The sequence below is a fragment of the Dendrobium catenatum genome, unplaced genomic scaffold, assembly GCF_001605985.2.
Source record: "Dendrobium catenatum unplaced genomic scaffold, ASM160598v2 fragScaff_scaffold_1355, whole genome shotgun sequence".
Lineage (NCBI taxonomy): Eukaryota > Viridiplantae > Streptophyta > Magnoliopsida > Asparagales > Orchidaceae > Dendrobium > Dendrobium catenatum.
In genome coordinates, this window is record NW_021319817.1 from 187206 (window position 1) to 202902 (window position 15697).

The 15697-nt window shown below is 33.3% G+C and overlaps 1 protein-coding gene across 1 annotated transcript; it reads left to right on the forward strand.

Annotated features, from left to right (window-relative positions):
* The first annotated feature begins 2352 nt into the window (after nt 1–2352).
* LOC110107575 (protein REDUCED WALL ACETYLATION 3-like) lies at nt 2353–5138 on the forward strand. Its single transcript, XM_020837851.2, has 8 exons — nt 2353–2451; nt 3437–3586; nt 3687–3942; nt 4030–4151; nt 4294–4380; nt 4465–4553; nt 4645–4707; nt 4810–5138. Exons 1-8 carry the CDS (start codon nt 2353–2355, stop codon nt 4868–4870), a joined length of 927 nt encoding a protein of 308 aa, XP_020693510.2. The 3' UTR covers nt 4871–5138.
* Nucleotides 5139–15697: the final 10559 nt, after the last annotated feature.

Below are 15697 nucleotides of genomic sequence, written 5' to 3' on the forward strand. Positions count from 1 at the left end.
ACCGAACAACCTATACGAAATGAAGAAAAATACAACCCCAGAATCAATTGGACTCAGACCGGCACTTTGTTGCCAAACTTGGGCCACCCAAGGAGGAAAAGATGAAAAAAACCGAAAATCCAAATGCAACATGCCCTAAAAATAAGAACCCACCAAAACATATAGAGAAATAACAACCTAGGTTGCCAACCAAGCCACGGCCGTTCGACATGCGAGCAGGAAACCTGCTTCATCATTATCCTGGTCCGAATCCATCGCATCAAATAAAAACAATACCATAAGAAACCAAAATAACTACAACCAATAATCCTCCAAAAAGAACAATCATTCTTTTTGGGTTTACGTTTTTTATGCTCAACACTATTTTTGAAAAACCCAATATCTGCAATTTGAAGAATACTTAAGTCAAAGTTGCCCATAACATCCAATTCTTTCTCATTCATTTCATCCCCTCCTGCTGAAGAATAGTCATCATTTAGCCAATCTCCTTGCCGCACTACACTATCACTAGCATGGTGAGCTAACTCAGCACTGGAGATAACATATATAGGTACATAAACCAACGGCACCACAACTTCCTCATTACCCTGATCAAAAGCCACATCATCTGAAGTACCCAGCTCAACTAAGTCACCACCCCGTCCATAAGCTAAATAAGCCTCAACCGACACCTCCACAGCGTCAGCATAAGTAGGACTAGCTCTAAAGTAAATGTAACATTTATTGGCATTCATAAAACCATCAACAAAGTTAGTGCAATGAATAGCTAAAAGCGCCACATCCTCCCCAACATAAACAGGATCACTCAAGGGAAAGACATGAGCAAACGAACTACCAGCTACCACCGAAAGACCGACATCATTTCTGACAACAGCATCAATAGAACCTAGATTCAGAGTCAAATCCTTGTCAACAAAAGAAACAACATTACCCAAATCCATAGCTAATTAAATCATTAAAACCAGCATCCGCAAAAACAGGGCCAATAGGGGCCAAAGTCATAGGTTCAGACAAAACATTATCAACCAAAGTCACAGGCCCAATGCCACCTTCATTGCCCCGAAGAAACATTATCAAGCTCATTCCCAAACATATCATTATCCACCTTGCCACTAATAATAACAGTAGGAGTAGAATGAAGATGTAAGATCCTACACTCTAGTTTTGAGTAACTTAAGAATTTACAGTGAGAATAGTGAAGGGAAAATCATCAAAAAGTATCGATTGAATGTAACTCAAGCTATCAAAGCCATGCAGCATAGGGATGGTTGCCAGTAGAAGTAACATTGTCGATCGTTAGAGGCCTGATGAAAAGAGAAGCAAGGCCATGCAAGATATGAGTAGAAAACAAAAGAGGCCTATGATTGGGATACAACACCCAAATATGAATAATGGGTGATTCAACATCAATATCAATTAAAGGGGTCGATTTAAAAACTTTCATGAAATAATTGCTCAGAAAGTAAGATCTGTGAGCAAACACCTTATAATAATCAAGATCATTATCAAGCTTAATAAATACATGTTTGGGATTGAGAACAATCATAAAGAACTGACCAATAAGTTTAAGGTTAAAAATGAATTTTCTGATAGCGTCAATCGAAGGTCAACGAACCAAAATTTTTTCGACCAAGCGAACTAAAGGGGAGCAGCAAGCGCAATAACTTCCTCTTCGTAAATCCACAAGGCCGACAAACCATGATGCGAAGTAATTTTAAGATCTGGAAACTTAGAGGAAGAAGAATCGCCATTTCAAGCATCTTTAAAAGAGCGAGAAGAAATTTTCCCGTTCAAAAACTTGTGATCCATCAACCGCGGAGCAGCCATGGAAACATCGAAACCAAAAGCCGAAAACAAAAAGAGAAACTGAACACGATAATCAGAGGAAGTAAAACAACTTCCCTGACGCCAAAACGATCACCGAAGCCAGCAAGGAGGATGACATGGAGACGAATGGCTAGGGCAGGAAAACCCTAGAAGAGAGCATCTTAGACAGGTTAAACAACTATGAAAATAGTAAAATACTATTGCTTGACAAATTTAGGCAGCATTTGGGGGGACTTTTTCCCTGATTTCGGTTACAAAATATAACCTAGTGGTAGGTTGGGGTTATGAGGTCATGCTCTGGTCTAAAAATTTTAGCGTCCCGTGGTTACTTTTCTTGACCTAAGAGAACCTCCAGCATTTGGTTGCTTCCCGCTGTTCTGAGGTATGATAAAGACCTAAATGCCCTTATATTTATACACAAAATTCCCCGTCTTCTTCCTCATCCTCGCTCATTTGTGCAATATCCGACCACTTCTATTTCTGCCACTCCTCCACTCTAGAATTTGGAACCGGGTCATCCGTACTATGCTACGTTCGCTCGGTACTTCTCCAAGCACCCAGCTATGCGTTGCCGACCTTCCGCACGGCCCTACCAACTGTGCCATAGCCTTCCACACCACCCTAGTATGTCTTAATTTTTTTGTTTCTTTATTCTCTTTAATGAAAAAAATTCCTTACAATCGGTAGCCACAAATAATGATATTTTTTTCTTTCATTTAGATGTCCATTTCTGCTGTTTGATTTCAACATCATTTAGTACTATTTAGTTCTGTTAAGTGATGAATTGTTGAATTGCTTTACTCTTCAAATTGAAGAGACGTTTCAATTCCTTCACATGAGCCTCATCTTGGGTGGAGTTAAGTGAATGCTGGAACCCAAAACTTAGCGCTGATTAGCTTCGGTTGTTTTAGAAATTCTATGAGAGCCTCTTTGTAAATACTAACATTGCTTCATCTTAAAATTTCTTAAATTTTATAACACATAGAAGGGGCATCCCAGCAAGAAATGTAGCAGTGGGATTTATTTTAAAAGAATAGTCTATTAAGAAATAATTTTCAATTTCTTAGAACAGTGGGATTTATTCATTAAAGAGTGAAGAGAGTTGCATCAACGACAAGATACGAGATGACGAAGGTGTTAAGAAGATGATCCATTATGGGAACAAATAATAGATGCATTGATTGATGTTATGAATAAGAAGTCATTTCCCAAATCAAGTTTCTCTTAAGGCATTGTGAATTTTGTTGTTGTAGCTATGTTGTTCATAGCAGCAGGCTCATGCATTAATTACTTGTTGCTCTCTATTTCTTGTATGTGTATGGAAGCAGGCAGTTAAAATTTTTTAATGAATTGAAATATACTATCTACCAACAAAAAAGTTGACTACAGACTTACTATATCCTCAATTTTTCCATTCAGCCAGATTTACATTATGTCCTTTGTACCAAGCGTCAAGTGCAAAAGCTACAGGAGAAGAAATTTTTATTTGGTATGTACAAACAAATGGGTTGGAGATATAATTGTATAAAGATTGAGTGCAGAGTTGTTCTTAATTATAGATTGAGTGTAGAGATTTTACAAACACATTCATTTCCTCCTCCTTTGCAAGGTCTTATTTTTGATGTACCACTATTTTGCTGCCACGGAGATATACAACGCAATACGTGTGTTCATTGCTGCCTATGTCTGGATGACTGGATTCGGGAACTTCTCTTACTATTATATAAGGAAGGATTTTAGTCTTGCACGATTTGCTCAGGTACCTATGATTGTTAACCTTCATGTTGTAATATTTATGTTCTTGCATATACGCTGTTTTACTTATGTTATTGTCGACAATTTTAATAAATGAAATGCAGATGATGTGGCGTCTAAATTTCTTTGTGATATTTTGTTGCATCGTCCTCAACAATGATTACATGCTATATTATATCTGCCCAATGCATACGCTCTTCACAGTCATGGTATACGTGACGCTTGGTATCTTCAACAAATACAATGAGATTGGGTCAGTGATGGCTGTGAAGATCATGTCCTGTTTTTTGGTGGTGTTCTTGATTTGGGAAGTTCCTGGGGTTTTTTATCTTCTTTGGAGCCCCTTCACCTTCTTTTTAGGTTGGTTTCTCAGATCCTACATACTACAGAGCCCTCTTTTGTTTTTGATAATCTCACACAAGTGACAGTTGTGCTTTCCGGTTGCAGGGTATAAAGATCCAGAGCCTTCTAAGGCGAACCTCCCTCTTTTGCATGAGTGGCATTTCAGATCCGGACTTGATCGCTACATCTGGATCATAGGAATGATATATGCTTACTACCATCCAAATGTGAGTTTTTTTAGCATCATTTGTTGATTGATTTATTATGTTCCCATTCCAAGCTATTTACTATCCCACTGTTTCTTTCTTGGAGCGTTGGATTTGTGATTATGTGAGGTTTCTTAGGTATTTCAATCCTCTTCCATATCAGGTTGAAAGATGGATGGAAAAAGTTGAAGAAGCTGAAGCCAAACTCAGGTTCTCAATTAAAACATGTATAATTGCAGTTAGTTTGATGGTAGGCCCTACGATTCACTTTGTTAAGATCAAGTCTCTATCTTTTTATAATTAAGTACATGACTAATGAATCCTATTTTGTTAGGTTGGTTTTTTGTGGTACGAGTACATTTACAAACTAGATAAAGTTAGTTACAATAAGTATCATCCCTATACGTCATGGATCCCAATCACGTAAGTACAGAGTTTATTCAAGAAAAAATGTCCCTTTAATTCAAATTGGTACTGTTTCTCAACTAATACCTCCTTTTATTATGTTTTTTAGTGTTTATATTTGCTTGCGAAATGCAACCCAGCAGTTGCGAAATTATTCCTTGACTCTTTTTGCGTAAGCCAAATCTTCTGGACAATTATTGCCATTTTTCTTGAGTTTTCATTTTATATCAATATGCAATCATCCTTGTTTCATTATTTTATTTCTACTGCTTAGGTGGCTTGGCAAGATCACGCTTGAGACATATATCTCTCAGATCCATATTTGGCTTCGGTGAGAATGGAGTTTGACATTTATAAAATGTTTTTTTTTTCTTTTTATCTAATTCTAATCAAATAGCTTCTTTAACTAACGTGTTTTCTCTAATAAAATAAACAACTGAGTCATAGTATCATTTTTTGGTTATAAGCAAACAATGAATATATGAGTTTGGTTTTCTTTAGGAATAATTTTTGTCTTCTATTCTGATATAAATTGTGTTAGAACTGATTTGATCATTTATTTTAAAATTAATGCAATTTAAAATTTTCATATACAACACTATTCTTCATACAACAACAACAACATCAAGCCTTTATCCCACTACGTGGGGTCGGCTATATGAATCCTTTTTCTCCATTGTGTCCTATTAAAAGTCAAATTCTCGTTTAAATCTAATAAAGAAAGGTCATTCCTAATATTTTCTAACCAAGTCTTTTTAGGTCTACCCCTACCTTTCTTAATATAAGTCAAATCTAATACCTCTACTCTCTTAACTGGGTCGTCGGAAGGCCGCCTTTTTATGTGACCAAACCATCTAAGGCGACTCTCTCTAATCTTATCTTCTATTGGAGCTACTCCAACCTTTTCACGTATATGCTCATTTCGTATCTTATCTCTAAGGGTAAAGCCACTCATCCACCTGAGCATTCTCATCTCTGCCACACTTAACTTAGTATTATGCTTCTCTTTTAATGGCCAACATTCGGCACCATAAAGCATTGCAGGCCTCACTACCATCTTATAGAATTTTCCCTTAAGTTTGAGGGGTACATTTCTATCACATAACAAGCCCGATGCATTCCTCCACTTCAACCATCCAACTTGAATTCTGCTGATAATATCCCCATCTATTTCACCATCACTCTGAACAATAGATCCAAGATATCTAAAACGTGTACTCTTATTAATGACTTGATCGCCCAAAGTCACAATCCCTTCAGTAGGTCTATTACTACTAAAATTACACTCCATATATTCTGTTTTAGATCTACTCAAGCGAAAACCTTTAGACTCTAAGGTTGACCTCCATAATTCAAGTTTACCTTCAACTCCCTCTCTAGTCTTATCAACAAGAAGAATATCATCAGGAAAAAGCATACACCAAGGTACATCATCTTGCAAATGTCTAGTGAGAACATCCATGACTAAAGCAAATAGATATGGGCTTAAGGCTGATCCTTGATGTAACCCAACCGAAATAGGGAAATACTTGGTCAATCCACCTTGTGTTTGAACACATGTAATAGCTCCTGCATACATATCTTTAATGATTTGAATATAAGCATTATTGACTCCTTTCTTTTCAAGAACTCTCCATAGCACTTCTCTTGGAACTTTATCATATGCTTTTTCTAAATCAATAAATATCATATGTAGATCCTCCTTATTTTCTCTATATTTCTCCATCAAACCTCTTAATAAATGTATGGCTTCCATAGTCGACCTATCCGGCATGAATCCAAATTGATTTTGAGAAACATTAGTATCACGCCGCAACCTATGCTTCATAACTCGCTCCCATAGTTTTAAAGTATGACACATTAATTTAATTCCTCTATAATTCGCACTCCTGTGCATCACCTTTATTCTTAAAAATAGGAATTAACATACTCATTCTCCACTCATCTGGCATCTTTTTAGTCTTCAAAATAGTATTAAAAAGTTTAGTAAGCCAAGAAATTCCTTCATCTCCTAAGCATTTCCACACCTCTATTAGAATATCATCAGGTCCAACAGCTTTTCCACCCTTCATTATCTTTAGAGCCTCTCTAACTTCAATTTTACTAATACACTGATAAAAGTAGAAATCTTTATTTTCATTTAGGGTGCTAAGGTCACTATAGTCAATCTTATTTTCACAATTTTCATTAAAAAGTTTAGCAAAATATCTCATCCACCTTTGTTGAATATCATCTTTTAAGAAAAGTATTTTTTGATATTCATCCTTAATACACTTCACTTGAACTAAATCCTTACTACTCTTATCTCCTTGTTTGGCTAACTTATACATATATCTTTCTCCCTCCTTAGTATCTAATCTATTATATAAATCACTAAAAGCTAAGGTCTTTGCATCGCATATTGCTTTCTTCGATTCCTTACGAGCTTCTTTATATCTTTCCTAATTATCAGATTTTTTAAAATTAAACCAATTTTTATAGAAAATCTTCTTATTCTTAATATTTTCTTGCACATTTGGATTCCACCACCAACTATTTTTTCTATTAGGAGCTATTCCCTTTGACACTCAAAATACATCTTTTGCAATATTCTTAATATTATTAACCACTTTATCCCACATAACATTAACATCCTCATGCACAGATAAAATCTTAAGATATAAAATCTTACTCTTAAAAATATTTTTATTAATATTCTTTAAATGCCCCCATCTAATCCTAGAATATCGTTTTACTTTATTTTTTTATTATCTACCCCTTTATGTTAGAGTCCAAAACTAATAATTGATGTTGGGTACATAAATTTTCACTCATAATAACTTTACAATCTTTGCAATCTAAACGATTTAATTTTTTTATAAGAAAATAATCAATTTGGGTTGTACTATATCCAATTTTAAAAGTGATGAGATGCTCATTTCTTTTCTTAAATAATGTATTAGCAATTGAAAAATCATAAGCTAAACAAATATCTAATATGGTCTTGCCACCTTCATTTGTTGTTCCAAAACCATAGCCACCATGAATTCTTTTAAAATCATCTACCTCTCTACCAACATATCCATTTAAATCTCCTCCAATAAAAACTTTTTCTTCTAGAGGTATCTTTTGTAATAATTCTTCTAAGTCATTCCAAAATTTTAATTTAAAACTCATATCCAAACCTACTTGAGGAGCATAAGCACTTATAATATTAAAAATCTTATTATCAATAACAATCTTTAAAGCTATAATTCTATCTCCAATCCTATTAATTTTTATAACATTATCCTTCAAACTCTTATATATAATAACACGTACACCATTTCTATTATGACTCCTACCCGAATATCAAAGTTTAAATCCTAACCTATCAATTTCTTTAGCCTTCTCTCCAACCCATTTAGTTTCTTGAATGCATAAAATATTTATCTTCCTATGAATCATAATATCTATTAATTCCATCAATTTTCCTATAAGGGAACATATATTTCACATTCCTATCCTAATTTTAGTTTCATGGACCAGCTTCTTTGCCCACATCCGTCCTTGATGTGGGAACCTTTGTGTATTTAACACTGCACACGGGCACCGGTGCAGCGGCCCTTTCACACTTGTCACTGTATTCAGGCCATACAGTGCGTCGCTTTCAGGGGAAGGCCCTAGCATTAACATAATTTTTTAAAGGATTCATGTCATTACTATTCGACAAGTTTTACGCTGGCTGTCGACTACCTAACGCAACCCTCCACTTTTTAAATATTTAATTAAATGAGATTAACTAAAATTAGGAAATAACTAATCACATGGCCTAAATCATATTATATAATCAACCATTTTAATAAAATATCACCATCAAATCTATATTTCTTAAATTAGGAATATTTGAGTTTTAAGAATTGAGTTGATTGTACTATAAGATTCAGTTCGTACTATACAAATATTAATTTAAATTGCCAAATTTAATCCCATAGATCATGGAAATAAATCAGATCTAATTAATTGCATACCATACTATACGGTACAAATATCATACAATCTAATTTACTTGAGTGCTCTGCTTGAATAACTTGGTTTTTCCTATACAATTAATGATCTTATGAACTAATAATACTAGATGATTTATAATTATACAGGATGATCATCAATGTAATTGAACTAAACTACATATATAAACTATATATCTTACAATATGATCATAAGTTATTAAATTAAAAATTAGGATTTTGATAGCCCATTTTATAATTCAGCACCCTAACAAAGCCATGGTTAGATCCACAGTGCTTCATAACCTTAAAATGCCAGAATAAGCACTACAACACCTGAGTCTCGGGAATTTAAGCATCAAATTGCTAAACTTCATAACGTCGTAGCATCGGATTGTATATTCAAGCACAACAATGCTTAAATTTTTTTGTGCCTTGTGAAGCAGTTGATGAAAGATGGAGCAACATTGATTTAGCCAAGTGACACATCGATTCAATCATTAGAAATATTGTATTAGCCCAACATTATGACTAGGAAATCTTAATATCACCTAGGTGCTAGTTCATTCTATAAAGCCATGTGTCACCCTATTGAGCACCATGGCACCTAAGTTTATTTATATTTAAGTAAAAATTATTTTCAATTTGTTTGAGTAAGAGTTATGTAATAATTTAGTTTAGTTTAGTCGAGAATATAGTGCCCCCTTAGAGCAAAATCTACGAGAGGCTAGAGGAAAGAAGGATACTACATTTAAGAATTGTTAGCCTGTCTCTTTTTAAGTAATCAAATATTTGAAGAAGAAATGAGTATGGAGAGTGCATTTATACTATTTGGGAGACATTTAAAATAACTTATGCTCTCATATTTTCTTTTTTATGTAAGCAATGAAATTTGATATGTTTTCTTCACATTCCATATTTGCCTATTTTCCTAGTTTTGGGCTAATGATATGAACCTAATAATAGTACTAATGTAGACTCTTATGCTTTGAATAAGAAATTGATGTTTTCAGTCTTCAAAATCTTAATTTAATGCATACATTAGCCACATGTGTAGCTAAAACAAGTGTGATATATTCCCTCAATGAAGGAATATTGGGATAAATAGGAGTATTAAAATGGAATGTTTGTATGTCTAAACATAGGATTTTTAAGCTTCTAGGTTCAATGGAGATAAGATTATTGTACGAAGGGCGTAAACCTCCCTTCATATCTATATGAGCTAAACAAAGATTAGGGATGCATATGCACTATTCCACATTAATAAAAGAGAGTCTCATTAGGAAAACTTTGGTAATTTGTATTCATTAGTAAAAAATATTTTGTTATTTGGAATCTTATCATTTCTTTAGCAGTTCTCTATAGTGATAGAACTCAACCCTTATTTTTGCTTAGTAGGATAAACATTACAACTATAGTTAGTAGTACTAGTTTACTTGCATGTTAGCAAAATACTTTCTCATAGGATCGATACACTCTCATTCATTTTATTACTTAATTGATATGTCTAGTTTTGTATTCAGTGGGTATTGCATGTCAAAGAAAACCTAGACATATTTAAGCCTAGAACATAAACATCATTTGCACATTAAGTGCAGCACATGCAGTTCCAATCAATTTTTTTGGCAGTATTGCCGATGAATTAATGTGCATTTTATAAGTTCAACTATATTATTGAACTAGTTGCATATTTAGCCTTACTTGAAATTTTTATCCTACTAGTATTTTTATTTTTGAAAATTTTGAAAAAAATAAAGAAAAACGTTTTGCTTATTATTGAGTTTATTTTTTTATTATTTAATTTATAGTTCATTATTACATGTGTGGTAGATCTAGTAGGGAGGCCTTATTGCTTGACATAGCAATTAAGAGGACCCTTAATAGAACTAGAAAATCTAAAAAGACTTTAGCTTTATGTAAGGCTGAACTATTTTAAGATCAGAATTATTCTAGATCTATTAGGAAGTGATAATCCTATAGTAGATGGAAGCCACCAGAATATCAATAAACTTACTATCCAGACTGATAACTTTGAGCTGAAACTCGTCATAATTTAGATGGTTCAAAATTCATAGTTTGGGTGAACTTATGTTAAGGATCCCAACCTACACATAGCTAGCTTCTTAGAAATTTGCATAACATTCTAGTAGTGTCAGTGATAATAATATGAGGCTTTGATTATTTTCATTTTCTCAAATGGACAATGCTAAGATGTGATTGAATTTTTTGCCCCCAACTCTATAACTACTTGGAATGAGTTAGTACACAAATTCTTAGCTAAGTAATTTCTATCTTCAAAAATTGCCAAGCTTAGGAATGATATAACTTCTTTTTCTCAATTTAAAGGAGAGTCAATTTGTAAAAGTTGGAAAAGATTTAAGGAGATGCTTATGAAATTTCCTCACTATACTTTACCAAATTGTTTTGTTATTCATATTTTTTATAAGGGGATGGTACAATCCCTTAGGTCAATAATTGATATATCTATTTGAGGATAATTAATATCTAATCCATTTAATTAAGCCTGTGTATTAATTTAGGAAATGGTTATCATTATTTTTAGTGGCTTTTTTATAGAGAGAGTCCTAAGAGAGTGGATAGACTTTATTAGTTAGATGCTTTATATATTTTTTATTGCTCAAGTAGCTGCTATATCTAAAAAGTTGCATAGTTTTAGAGTTAGTTTAGGATTAGGATCACATATGAAATTAGAAGAGCATGATTTAAATTCTATTGGTAATAGTAGTATTTTAAGGAATTTAGAATGTGAATGTTGTTGGTAGATAAAATAATCCATTTTCCAATACTTATAATCTAGGTTAGAGGAATCACCCTATTTTTTTGAGTCAAATAATAATATTGGTGGTAAAACTTAGTGAATGCAGTTTAATCAAATCAATAAGAAAATTAGAATGATTCTCATCAACATGTAGAAAACTCTAAATAGTCAAGCACCATGGAATCCAGCTTCTTAACACAATAGCATTTTCTCTCTACTTATAAGTAGAATAATTCACATGGAGATATGAAGAAACCCTCAAAAGAGTTAGTAATTTAGATGAGAATTCAACTTTAGATTAAAATTACTACCTTTAGAAATATAGAAAACCAAATAAGGCAACTTGCTAGTTTGGTTAATAATAAATCATATCAAGAATAATACATTGGAAGTCATGAAATCAGAAGAGTAATATAATAATATTTAGCTTAGGAGTGGGAAATATTTGGGAGACCCTTATAAGGATGAAATTATCCTCAAAAGGATAGTGGGGTAGAAGAGGAGCCTTTGGAAGATGAAGTATCTACTAAACAATTTTAACTAAGTAAATAAAAAGAAAGACCTATTAGGAAGGCTATAGAGAGACCACCATTACCTTAGAGATTGAATGAATAAAATTTGGATAAGCAATTCTATAGGTTCTTAGAAGTGTTTAAAAATCTAACTATTAATATACCATTCTTTGAAGCATTAGAATAGATGCTTAGTTATGCTAAGTTCATGAAGGAATATCTGAATAAGAAAAGGAAGTTAGGAGAATTTGAAACTATAGCTTTAATTGAGGAGTATAGTGCTATGATTCAAAAGAAACTTCTTGAAAAGTAGAAAGATCCTAATAGTTTTACCATCCCCATGAGTTTAGGTGACAAACTTTGTGAAAGTTCTTTGTGTGATTTAGGATTCAATATTAATATGATGCCTCTTTCCTATTTCAAGAAGTTAGATGTAAGATATGTTCAACCTACCACTGTCACCCTCCAGCTTGCTAGTAGATCTTTTACTTATTCTAAGGGGGAGGTAGTAGATGTTCTTGTTAAGGTTGATAAGTTTATTTTTTCTATTTAATTAATTAATTTAGATATGGAGGAGGATATGGGGATACATATTATCTTAAGGAGACCTTTCTTAGCAACTAGTAAGGCTATGATTGATGTTCAAAAAAGGGTAATTAATTATGAGAGTGCAAGATCAAGAAGTAATTATTGATGCACTTAAATCTAAAAAATCCCCTTATGAAAATAATAATTATTATTTAGAAATTGATTTGGAAGAAAAGGTTGTTGAGAGATTTAAGGAAGATTTGATAATGAAAAACTCATTGGTGAATGACTGGGAGAGATGTGACGTGGATTAGAAGAATATGTTCAAACTGTTGGAGATACTATTGGGTTGTTTAAAGAGAGATTTAGTCTTTAGATACCTCATCTTTGGGTAGAACTATAAAACCATATGTAAAGGAATCACTTGTTTTAGAACTTAAGATTTTATCTATCAACCTTAAGTATACCTTTTTGGGTGGTGATTCAACTTTTCCTGTTATAATATTTTGCAAGCTTAAAAAAGGAACTAGAAGGAAAGTTGATTAGGGTTTTAGGACATTATAATAAAGCTTTTGAGTGGACTATACCTAATAAACTCTTCTTCGACTTATGTCATTAAGGTATCCACTTTTGAAGGCTTAGGAAATTCTTCTTTGACTTATGCTCTGTGTGTTAATGCTGGTGTTAGAGGAGATCTGAGTTAGAAACAATCTTTTCCTATATCCAACCTCACCAAAAGATAAATTAAAAGTTTTAAATTTAGAAGTGTTGAGGATGAGGATGGTCCTGGTGAGCCCAGGTTTATTGGTAGACCCAGTAGTAGTAGTAGTTCTATAGCACCTAAGTCATTAGTTGATTATGTGGTTGAGTTGAGAGATTAAATGGATGGAGTGACTGATTTCTATGAGGAGAGTTAGGAATGATAGGCTAATTATTCGGGATTGCAAGAGGCATTATCACTATATAACTAAATTCAATGAGGCTTTAATGGAAATATTTAAAAAGATCCCCTTTATACTACTCCAAAGTATCAGTCATTCATTTGGCATAATGATGATGGAGATTCGGAATAATAGTGGCGGCTATTATTTTTTGTTATTATTTTTTGTAGTTTGATTAGCTTGAGAGAGAGTGAGAGTGAGTGAGTGAGTGAGAGAGAGAGAGAGGCTTGACATAGTATTGGATTGGGGGATGTTTTTTATTCGTGATTATACTTTTTTCTTTTTCCCCTTATGTTTTATTTCTTGGGCTTCAGGGTGATCCACATGATGACATGATGTTATGGATGGATATACGAGTCATATATGATGTTATGATGTTTGTAAGTATGTGATTAGTGCATTTTGTACTCAAGTTTTTTATATTATCTATGGCTTATGGACTTTGTACCAATCTTAATGAAAAAGGCGTATTTAGTTTCTTCCAATATATTATATATGCTAATTTATTTACTATAATTTTTATTATTGTTCAATTTATATTTAAGTAAAATTTCTACTATTGCTTGACTATTGAAAATATCTCTATATAGTGCTTGCACTTTGATTACTTATTTTGTTGAAATAAAAATAGAAATTTTGGAGATAAGATGTAGTTAGACTGATTTAGCTAAGTAATACATTGATTTAGCCATTAGACGAGCCGAAATAGCCTAATGTCACGATGCAGAAGACCTAGTAGCCCACTTTACATCCCCATAAGCTAGACATAGATCTAGGGATGCATATGCACTGATCCACTTCAATTAAAGAGAGTCTAATTAGAAAAACTTTGATGATTTATATTCATTAATCCAAAATATTTTATAATCTAGTATCTTATTTTTTTCTTTAGTAATTCTTTATAATGATAAAACTTAACTCTTATTTTCATTTAGTAGGATAAATATTATAGATGTAATATGTAGTATTAGTTTGCTTACATATTAGCAGAACACTTCCTCGTGTAATCGACACTCTCTCAATCACTTTATTGCTTGATCGACACACGCACTTGCGTAATTAATAGGTATTGCATATCAAAGAAAACCTAAGCATATTTTAGCCCATAGCATAAACTTAGTTCATGCATTGAATGTAACCTTGGTAGTCCCCATTAGGGCTTGGTTGGAGCTCTTAGATTCTTAAAGTCTAAGAACTATTTTTAATATCCAGACTAAAAATCTTTCTTTGTAGGGAGTGGGGGTCTATTTATAGATTTTTTGGAGGGGCATGCCCCATAAATATGGAGAATGTTTCAAGTAAATAATAAGTACTATATCTAATGACCCATAAGTAGCTCCAAAAATTCAGCCCTGGCCTCCGTCCACTGTGTTTTCTTTTTTTCGAGGAAGTTTTAATGGATTAAGTTCTGGGGTAATTTTTGGGAAGGTTTGTAGATAAGACACTACCCAGAGATTTCATCCTCATTTTGAAAGAACTTTATGATCAGATTTATGGTTTCCTATAGGTGCAAGCCCATATAATTAATTACCCCTCCCGATAATGAGAGAAAACTTTCGATTAATGCTAGTCGTCAATTAGATACATATAAAATATGTGTTATCTAGCATATAGTAGCAGCATGGACTTAAGGAATTGGAAGTTCAAGGTTTGATATTTAAATTATAAATTTCATCATCTTGCACTTAAAGTGGGTGGAGGGGGAATTAATGATGAACCTGATCAAGATCTTATGGTTTCTTCATCCTAGAACATTATGGTCCCTAGTCTACTTAGTCAGAGGAGGTAGTCGACCCAACCTGATAGAAGGACCCTTGTCGGCAGCCATGGGTTGCTTTGTCTAAGGGGACCTTGTAGACCTTGGGTGAATTTTTGTCTAAAGGGATAAATGTGAATCCACCTTAGCTGACATAGGGCTTTGTGCCCTATTGATTATATCCTATTGATTCGTATATGAAGGATTAGATGTCAGTAAAGAATGTATTGGCTCTAGCTATAATTGTTATTTTATGGTGTCATTTGGTGACAAAACCACTCTATTCAGAGGGCCCCAGATCAAAACCATTTATCCTGCGGTGCCATTTGGCGGAAAAACCACCAGTTAGATGGCTCATACCATGTCGTTATTGGCATGAGATTATTTGAGAATGAATCTTAGTGATATTTTTGACTATGCATTTAGCTCTATGTGAGATGAAGTTATATTTGAATTTCTTCACCAGATAGATTTTGCTTTGAATGTTTCATCGTTGAATTTCAGTTTTAAATATCTTGATTTTGATGATTTTTGAATTTTTGGATATTTAGGATGGATTTGAAATCTTCATTCAACACGGCCATCATCGGGGTGATTTTGATGTCACTTAAAGATATTTAAATTTTATGGAAGTTTGAGAGCATTTTGAAATATTTGAAATTAAACCCCTCTGATTGAGGT